Source organism: Cygnus olor, chromosome 11 (assembly GCF_009769625.2).
Source record: "Cygnus olor isolate bCygOlo1 chromosome 11, bCygOlo1.pri.v2, whole genome shotgun sequence".
Taxonomy (NCBI): Eukaryota; Metazoa; Chordata; class Aves; order Anseriformes; family Anatidae; genus Cygnus; species Cygnus olor.
The window spans coordinates 10233568-10242944 of NC_049179.1; the positions used below are offsets into that span (position 1 = coordinate 10233568).

Genomic DNA, 9377 nt, shown 5'->3' on the forward strand with positions numbered 1-9377 from the left:
TGCGGGAGACGGCGAAGCGATTTGGTTCTTTGGCCCTTTTGTGTTTTTTTTTCCGTTTGTTTTTTCAGCCAAAAAAATTAAAAAATAAAAAATGTGAGGTTTCGGCAGAAATGAAGCAAAGCAAAATAAAATTATTTTGTCAAAATCTTCACCTTGGTTTGTTCTTTGGAGCAATCACTGCATGCTGGAGTCCGGCTGCGAGCCAGGGCGGTGCTGGTGCGGCCACGCTTCTTCCCTGGAGAAGGAAATGGGACGGGACCCAACGTGCACCAGCAGCCTCTCATTTTGGGGTTTTGCTTTGCTTTTTTTTTCTGGAAATTGACATTTCCTGAAGGTGTTTACCCCCACAAGCCAGAGAAGTGGGTGCGGGCAGTGTCTCTGGGGCAGGAGGAGGCCCCCAGCACCGCTTGCCCGCAGTGTCAGCATTGTTTTAGAGCGACGGGGAGCTTTCGCAGGGCATTGCCACGTCCCCTTGGGTGTCCCCTCGCTGCCACACTGGGAGACTTCAGTAAACGTGGGAAAGTGGCTTTATTCATTTTATTTTTAAGGGAAAAAAAAAAGCCCACGAACCTAAGCAAAAAACGATGGCATGGTCTCAGCTGCAGTGCAGCGGGGAAAGGCAGTTTGGGTTTTTTATTTATTTCGGGTTAACCCCAGGACCACGGTTAACCGCGGCGCGAAGCTACATCCCCATCCCTTCCTCACAGCCCCTGCCCACCAGGGTGTTCAAAGAATTTTACTACACCATGACAGATTTCTTTTCTCTTTTTTTGTCTGTTTTTTGTTTTTGCATGTTTTTTTTTTTTGTTTGTTTTTGTTTTTTTCTTCAGTTTCTCAACTTCGGTAAAAACGCCGTCGCTGTAAACGTGAGGAGGGACAGCCACCACCGGGCACGCGCCGTGCCCCACGCTGGGTCGGGGACGATGTGGGGACAAGGGACCGCTCAACCCGCCCGCTGCGCGCTCGCCGCTTTACGCCTATGTACAGGGAGGTGCCGCCAGCGTCGGTGCCCCCGCTTCTGTCCTGCCCAGAGCCGCGCGCGTCGCCCGGCCGGCACGAAACCCGCTCGCCCATCCTCGGCCACGGGCCATCGCTCAGCGCCCAGGAGCGCCGTGGCGGGTCCCTGCCGCTCAGTTTGTGTACACCTGAGTCCCGATCACACGCATGATCTCCTTCTGGATTTTGGGGTCCTGAGTATTGATATTGGCGTCTCCCACTTGACCGTCTTCGTACCTGGAGGGGTAGAGGGGGTGAGGGGGGCCCGTGGGGGCCGGGCGCGGGTGCGAGGGGCGGCGGGACTCACACAAAGAAGAAGCGGGTGCAGACGTGGTCCGAGACGGGGCAGACCCAGATGTTGCCGTGCTTCTGCAGGTCCTTGGAGGTGATGACTGCCGAGGGGAGGAAGGGGCTGTCAGGCGGGTGACGGGTGACGGACGGGCACCGGGACTTTGCGCTGGGGACCCCAAGCCCCCTGTGGTGCCCAGCTGGGGAGGTGGGTGCTGCCCGTCCCCCGCCACCCCACGCGGCCCCGCACCTTCGCAAAGCGCGATGCAGTTCAGGTTGCGGCTCTGGAGGAAGCGGGACTGGATGGAGCGGGTCTGCGGGGAGAGCAGACGGCGTCACCCCCCGTCCTGCTCCGGTCCCCGACACCTCCCCAGCCCCATCCCTGACCCCCACCGCTGTGTCCCCCGCCACGTCACCTGGGGGATGGTGTTCATCCGGTTGTACCTCTGCACCAGCTCGTCCTTCGAAGGCATCCGGTGCTGCCCTTTCCCCATCCCTGTGGAAAGCGACATGGCGCCGTCACTCCCCGCCCGCAGGGTACCCCAGGGGGGATGCTGCGGCCAGCGGGCAGGAGCTCCCCGGGGTGACATGGGGACAGGTGAGGACACATGCCACAGACACCCGCAGGGACGGCCATGCGGGATGCTCCCGTCCCGCAGATGAACCCTAGGAACCCCCACAGAGGGAGCAGCGGCTTTCAGAGCTGGCAAAAGGAAGAAGTGGCCATTGTGACACCTTAAAGTCATTTTTTGAGCCTGGAAAATGCTGATTTATTTGTATTTTTTCCCCGGTGACCAAGAGGGTGCATCGGAAAGCCCCAGGTTGGCAGGGAGAGGCTGGTGCGGGCGGGATGGATGTGGGATGCGGCCGGGAGGCCGCAGCACCCTGTTCCCACGCAGCTCTTCCAGCCGGCACGGCACCAAGCAGCCCCGGGCCCATGCAGGGAGTGGGGTGGGAGCACAGGCGGGATGGAGCCGTGCAGGCAGCCTCTTACCTGAGTATCCAAAGGAAATACTGGAGATGGGGCTCAGATAGATGCCCTTGCCATAGGCTGCTCCATGCAGCTTGCAGGAAAACACCGGGGTGAGCGACACGGGGCCCACAGCAGCCTGGGCATGGGGCACGGGCCGCGGTGGCGGCGAGCAGCATCCCTGGGGCTGCCCACATCCCTCCCTGCCCTCCCGCCCGGATTTGGGGCCGGCGGCAGCCAGCGGTACCTGCAGTTTGGTGTAGGACGCGTTGACCAGCCCGTTGCGGAGGATGGAGTGCCAGTTCTCAATGTGAGAGCCGCTGCAAGAGCCAGCATTGTGTCAGCCCCGGCCCCACAGCGCCCAGCCCCGGGGTGCCCCATGGGGGTCCCACCAGCCCCCCACCACCCCCCGGTAGCTCACTGGAAAGCAAAGGTGCTGCCGTAGAGCTTCTTGGCAGTGCGGAAACGGGCTTCCTTGGCCGGGGGGGCTGCTCAGCAGGAGGAACTGGTGTGAGGTGTGCATGAACTTCAGCTGCTACCAGCGGAAAGGGAAGAGCAAAGGCAGCGCCGGCGGGGAGAGAGGACAGACAGACAGACACAGATCATGCACGGCAGTCCCCAACCCCACGCCCACCCCAGCCCAGTGCGACTGCCCAGAGCCTGGCCGGAGGGCTTGGCCATGGCGCAAGGGCCAGGAGCCATCGGAGCTCACCCATCGCTGTCCGCAGCATCTCCTGGCTCTTGTCCTGTATCCCACCTCCCGCATCCCAAACCCTCCATCCTCTGTCCCACAGCCTGCATTCGATGCCCCATATTCTGGGCACACATCCCGTAGCGACATCCTACATCCCATATCATGCATCCCACCACCTGTACCTTACATCCCACACCCTACATCCTGCCTCCCATGCCCGTGCAGCTCTATCCCCATCCTAGCTGGGCCACTTACCCTGCTGAGAGGCAGCTTGACGATGTGGGACCTGTTGCTGGAGATGATCCTTGGGAAGAGGAGGAGGAGGAGGAGAAAGAGGTCAGACAGGGTGGTTTGACCCAGGATGTGAGTCCCACCCTGTCCCTGAGCCTCGGGTGCTGCCTGGTGGGTGGTCGCAAACCCCAGGAGAAAGCAACCACGATGGAGCAAGGGGCTTGAGCCCCCACCCCATCCCCTGCAGCACCCTCGGCCTTACCATTGCAGGAGGGGATGTGCCAGGGGGTCCAGCTTGTCCATCTGCTTCTTGATCTCCAGATAGGAGCCCTGACAGAGGCACGGTGGAGGTGAGAGCCCCTGTCACCCACCCACCCACTCGTGAAGGGCACCAAAATGCCAGCCAATGGCATGAAGGGTCTTACACGGGGCCAAAATGTTGGGCTGGGGCCACGCCACATACCTGGGTCATCTCCCGGATGGACATCACGCTGTCCAGGGCCTTCTGCAGCCGCTCGTAGTTCTTCTTCTGCACATGGGGCAGCAGAGGGGCGGCCGTCGGAGGGGTTCTCCAGCCCTGGCACTGGGGAGCGCTGCCCCGCTGCTGCCCCGCTGCTTACCTTGGGGTTGAAGGCGAGTGTTTTGGGGTCATTGGGGTCCACCACAGAGGGGTAAGGCTCAAAGATGATGCTTTTGCGAGGAGACTCCAGCGCAGCGCGGCACATGGCCACCAGCAGATCCACCACCTGGGCATGGAGATGGTCAAGTGGCACAGAAACGGGGTCAGGGCAGCACCCCAAGGAGATGTCGCTTTGGTCATCCCAGAGATGCCACCCTCGTGCCACGCACCCACCGCACCCCCGGTCCCCGTACCTCAGCACCTGTGGCCACCTCCTCCGCTGCGCCGGACATCACACCCAGGGTGTAGAAGGAGAAGACGCACAGCTCCCGGGTGCACACGGCCGGCTGTGGAGGGGACAGGCACCAACCATGTGTGGCATTGGTGACAGCGACATGGGGTGACACTTGTGCCCGCCCGGCCGCTGCCACCACCGCACCTTGAGCATGGAGCCATTCTGGAAGACATGCTGCTCGTCGCACACCACGCAGTACTCGTTGAGCGTCGGGATGCGCTGCTCCGCGTACTTCATGATCTGCAGGGCAGGATGTGGGAGTCAGCCCCGTGGTAGCAGTGGTGGCCCGGCCACTCGGGTCCCTGGCGCCTGGGAGATGTTTGGGACCTCTGCGAGGGACCACGGCAGGAGCCAGACCCTGCTTTGGAAACCCCAGCGGGATGTGGGGCAGTGGAGAAGATGCTCTGGGTAGCGGAATGGGGACAAGTGTGACAAGGGACAGAGGGGACAACGCTCTGGGTGCTGGGCTAGGTCCCAGCAGGATGCAGGGCGCTCACCTGGACGAGGAAGCCGTACTCCAGCGTGGGGACATTCTTGCAGTGGCCACCAACCTGCGACAGAGCCGGAGCAGTGCCAGCTGTGTTACCCTTTCCCCACACGCCCCCCGCCGCATTGGGAGTCCCCGAAGGCCCCGGGTGCCCCCAACACCCTCCCAGGGGGACACGGCCGCACCGGGGACGTGCCACCTGCCCCGATGCCATGCGGCTGGGGGTAGGGGAAGGGGAGGGAGAGCAAAGTGAGCCCCGATGCGGGGTTGGCACCCACCAGGATGTTGAAGGGGGCGACACCTGCCTGGGTGCTGGGGGCGTAGCCAAAAACCTCCCCCTTGGGGTTCTTCACCGTGCAGGAGACGGAGCGGTTCATCAGGCGGTTGACACGCACCTCGGGCGCGCCCAGCTTGCCCTTCAGCACTGAGTCCGGGATGACGGGGAAGCTGGGCGACCTGCGGGCACAGGACCGGGGGGGCCGCTTGTCACCGTCACCCTCCCCAGATGGCGGTTTCCCTCCTGGCTTCTCCTTCCCCATAAATCCAGCACCCAATTTGTGCCTTCCTGTGTGTTTTTGGGAGCTCCTGCTCTCCTTAGCAGCATCCGAGGTGCAAATGGGGAAACTGAGGCATGGTGACAGAGGAGAGAGGGTGCCTGGTGAAGGTGACAGGGGCTGGGACCCCGGGGACACGGCTGGAACCTTACTTGGGGATGGGGGAGAAGATGCTGAGGCCCGCTCGAAACTTCTTGATGGTGCCACTCGTCTTGAACCAACTGTGTCGCTTCTCCTGCTGGGTCTTCAGGAAGTCGTTGCTGAGGTGTTTCCATTGCTGGGATGTGAACATGCCCAGGATCCTGGCAGAGAGGTGCCATGGGTGCCCCAGCAGGGTGCCAGCACCCAAGGGTGCTTTGGCCAAGCTGGGGGTGTTCTGCTGGGTGCCCCCTGCCCCCCAGCTCCTTGTCACCAAAACCATGTGACAATCCCATCCTGGGGCTGTAGGGCGGGCAAGCAGACGTGGCATGATGGGGACAGGGGCACCCGGATGCTTTTGAGGCAAAACACTCCCAAGCCACCTCCCTGCCACCCCCGGTCCCCGTGGCGTTTCGGCTCTTACTTCTTCAGCTGCAGACCCAGCCCGAAGCCCTCCTTGTTGGATGGCTGGAAGACCTCGATGGACGGTTCTGCCGAGAGTGAGCCGCTCGTCACCCAGCGCCCGTCCCACGAGCAGGCGGGGACGCCCCGACTGCCCACCCCCACTCACCGGGGCCATCGAGGTACTGGGAGAGGGAGAAGCGCAGGCGCAGGACGATGGGCTCCGTCCGAAGCACCTTCCACGCTGTCGCCACCTCCTCCTGCCGAGGAACAGCCATGGGGACCCCAGCTGGATCCAGGGAACCCAGGGGACACCCCACCAGCATCCCATGCTGGGGACACCCCCTGTGCCACGGGGACTCACATCGAGGAAGCTGATGTTCACGTGGAGGTCAATGTCCACGTCGTCGATGGTCCCATACTCCCTGCAACAAGAGGTGAGGGGACGGGGTGAGGCTGGCATGCCGCCTGTGCCACAGCGGGCGGCCTTGTGGGCATCGTGACGGGCACACGTGGTTCCCTGTGTCCCGGGGTGGCATGGGGAGAGTGCGGGGGACCTGGGGGTGCCACGAGTGGGTGACAAGGAGTTGTCACATGCAGGGGCCCCAGGGATGTCATGGTGCACACACACTCACCTGACGGACACGGCATTCTCACTGTAGATCTCCTTCACGGCCTCGATGTCGGCGTCCAGCTGCGGGTGGCGGTACAAGTCGGCGGCGCAGGTCCCCTACGGCACAGCACCCGTGGCATTGTCAAACATGGAGCCCCCGAACCCCTGTAAGGGGGCAGGGGCTCCCTGAGCCCCCCAAGTGCCCAGTGGCACCTGTCCCCAGCAGTGGCTTTACCTGCACCCCGTAGAGGAACTCCTCGGACTCATTTTCCCCGTCGGAGTCATCGTCCGTCCAGTACTGGCCCTTGAGGTCCTGGGGGGAGCAGATTGGGGGGCAGAGAGTTAGGGGGGGAGAGAATTTGGGGGAGGGGGGTTCAGGGAACAGATCAGGGGGTTGGAAAGGGAGGTTGGGATGGGTTTGGGGGCAGGCTGAGGGAGCAGGTTTTGGGGGGGAGATTTTGGGGGGAGGTTTGTGGTTCCAGGTTGAGGAGGGTGAAGGTTTGGGGGAGAGACAGAGGGGGAAGACTGCAGGGAGGTTCAGTAGCCAGGTTTGGGGGTACAGGTTTCAAGGAGCAGATGGGGAAGCTGGGTTGGGGGGCAGATTTGGGAGAGGCAGATTGGGGGGGAGCAATCTTGGGGTCAGGTTTGAGGGTGCAGATTGAGGGATATAGGTTTGGAGGTGTAGGTTTGGGGGGCAGATTAGGAGGTGCAAGTTTGGGGATTCAGGTCCAGGTAACAGGCATGGGGAAGGTTTGGGATATAGGTGGGGGAAGCAGTTTGGGGGTGCAAGTTTGGGGGTACAGGTTTGAGGTGTAGGCAGGGAAAGCAGTTTGGGGGTGCAGACTTGGTGGGTGCATAATGAAGGGTGCAGGTTTGGGGGTATAGGTTTGTGGGACTGATTTGGGGGGCAGGTTTGTGGGTGCAGGTTTACAGAGCAGGCAGGAGGGTGCAGGTTTGGGGGACAAGTTTGGGGGTGCAGGTTTACAGGGCAGGTTTGGGGGTGGAGGTTTGGGGTCCAGGCAGGAGAATGCAGGTTTGGGGATACAGGTATGGGGGACAGGTTTCGGAGTGCAGGCTTGGGGTGCAGGCAGGAGGGTGCAGGTTTGTATGACAGATTTGGAGATGCAGGTTTAGGGGTTGGGTTTGGGGACAGGTTTAGGGTTCAGGTTATGGGGTACAGGCAGGGGGGGACCCGCACATCACCACCCAGGGACCCTGCAGCCGATGGGGGGGAGCTGCACCTCACCCCTCCCTCCCTCATCGGGGGGCTCCCACCCCACAGGAGCCATTTGTGGGGGACACAGGGGGACACAAAGGGACATGGAGAGGACACGGGGGGACCCAAAGCCCACGCTCGCTGCCGTCCCCCCCTCAGCACTGTCACCGCCATCCCCGTGCCGGCCTGTGCGGCGAGGCCTGGTCCCGCCACCACCACCAGGCCCCGACCGGGGGGGGGGGGGGGGGGATGTTTTCCCTGTCCCCCTGTCCCCTCATCCCCGTCCCCATCGCCGTCCCCTCACCATCTCAGCGCTGGCGGCGGCCTGCCCCCAGCCCTGCCGCCTCCATGCTGCCGGGCGGGCGGGCGGCCATCGGGCCTTGACGTCAGGGCCCCGGCGCCTCCGTCTCCCAGCAACGCCGCCTGGGCGGTGACGTCACCGTGGGGACCCCGGCACCGAACCCCAAAATGTCCCCCAGTGTCCCTAGGGACACCCCAAGTGTATGTGTGTGTGTGGGGGAGGGGGACACGGCATCCCCGGTGCAGGTCCCCCTGGTCCCCTGTGGTCCCTCACAACCCCACGTTGGTCCCCACGCAGTGTCCCCATGTCCCCTGCACAAGGTCCCCGTGGTCCCTCACGGCCCCATGTTGGTCCCCATGGTCCCCACTCAGTGACCCCCATGTCCCATTGCACAAGGTCCCAAGGTCCCTCACAGCCCTGTGTTGGTCCCCACTCAGTGTCCCCCCATCCCCTGAACAAGGTCCCCATGGTCCCTCAAGGCCCCATGTTGTTCACCATGATCCTCACTCAGTGTCCCCCATGTCCCCTGCACAGGGTCCCCATGGTCCCTCACAACTCCACATTGGTCCCCACTCAGTGTCCCCCATGTCCCTCCCACAGGGTCCCCATGGTCCCTCACAACCCCACATTGTGTCCCCTTGGTAATAACTCAGTGTCCCCTATGTCCCCAGCACAGTGATTCTGAGGTGCTGGCACTGGGTGCCCACAGTGGGTCCATACATTGCTGGCACGAGGTCCCCAGTGTCCCCTCCCCACGGTGCTGGCACATTGTCCCAGCACAAGGTCCCCCTGGTCCCAATGCAGAATATCCCCATGGGGTCCCCAGTGTCCCCAGCAGTGTCCCCACGGTCCCAGCAGAAGGTCCCCACGGTGCTGGCATGGGGTCCCCAATGTCCCCAGCCCAGTGTTCCTGGCTCTTTCCCCCCTTTTTGGCAGGGCACAAGGACATCACACCCTACCGCACCCCACAGTGCCATGAGGACACCGCACACCTTGTCCCTGTCACCACCTTGGACTTTACCCAAGGTGCCACCAGGCGCTGGGCACGTGAGGGAGGTGGCAGGAGGACACGTGGTACGGGGATGTGCCACACCTGGGAGGAAGTTTTGTCCCCAGATCTGTGCTTCCACCAGTGTGAGTGGGGTCAAAGCATCCGTGGGTACTTGTGGGGATGGATGGCTTGTCCCAGTGGTGGCACTGCTGTCCCATGGGGACAACGAGCTGGCAGAGGGGACACAAGGGGTGTGCACCATGAACCCGGCACTGTCCCCACTCTGGTCGCCAAATGTCCCCTCTGTGGGGGCTAACAGAAAAGCAGGGGATGCTCCCTCAAGACTCCCAAGCCCAACAGTGACAATGGTGTCACCACCTTCCAAAGCCACCCCCAAAATTCCTCTTTTTGGGCAAAACAGCCAAATGGCTCAATCCACGCACGTGACTTTGAGGTTTGGTGGAAAATGGGGCCAAAAAGCAGCATTTTGGTGCCCCTCCCAAGGGCCACTGAGATTTTTGGGCACTCAGGCCTGGCGCGTAACTCGAGACTCCTATTTTTGTCCCCAAGTGTCTATTTTTG

General features: G+C 62.2%; 1 protein-coding gene across 1 annotated transcript; it reads right to left on the reverse strand.

Moving 5' to 3' along the window:
• Positions 1-516: 516 nt before the first annotated feature.
• Positions 517-7939, reverse strand: PARP6 (poly(ADP-ribose) polymerase family member 6). The gene is given in 23 exon segments (XM_040570109.1): positions 517-1233; positions 1304-1388; positions 1535-1598; positions 1701-1780; positions 2279-2348; positions 2502-2574; positions 2676-2740; positions 2742-2789; positions 3204-3252; positions 3442-3509; positions 3643-3708; positions 3800-3925; positions 4053-4145; positions 4238-4333; positions 4591-4644; positions 4859-5036; positions 5287-5436; positions 5697-5763; positions 5844-5934; positions 6039-6099; positions 6310-6404; positions 6523-6600; positions 7808-7939. Coding segments are annotated over 23 exon segments (1863 nt in total). The 5' UTR covers positions 7811-7939; the 3' UTR covers positions 517-1130.
• Between the last annotated feature and the right edge of the window lie 1438 nt (positions 7940-9377).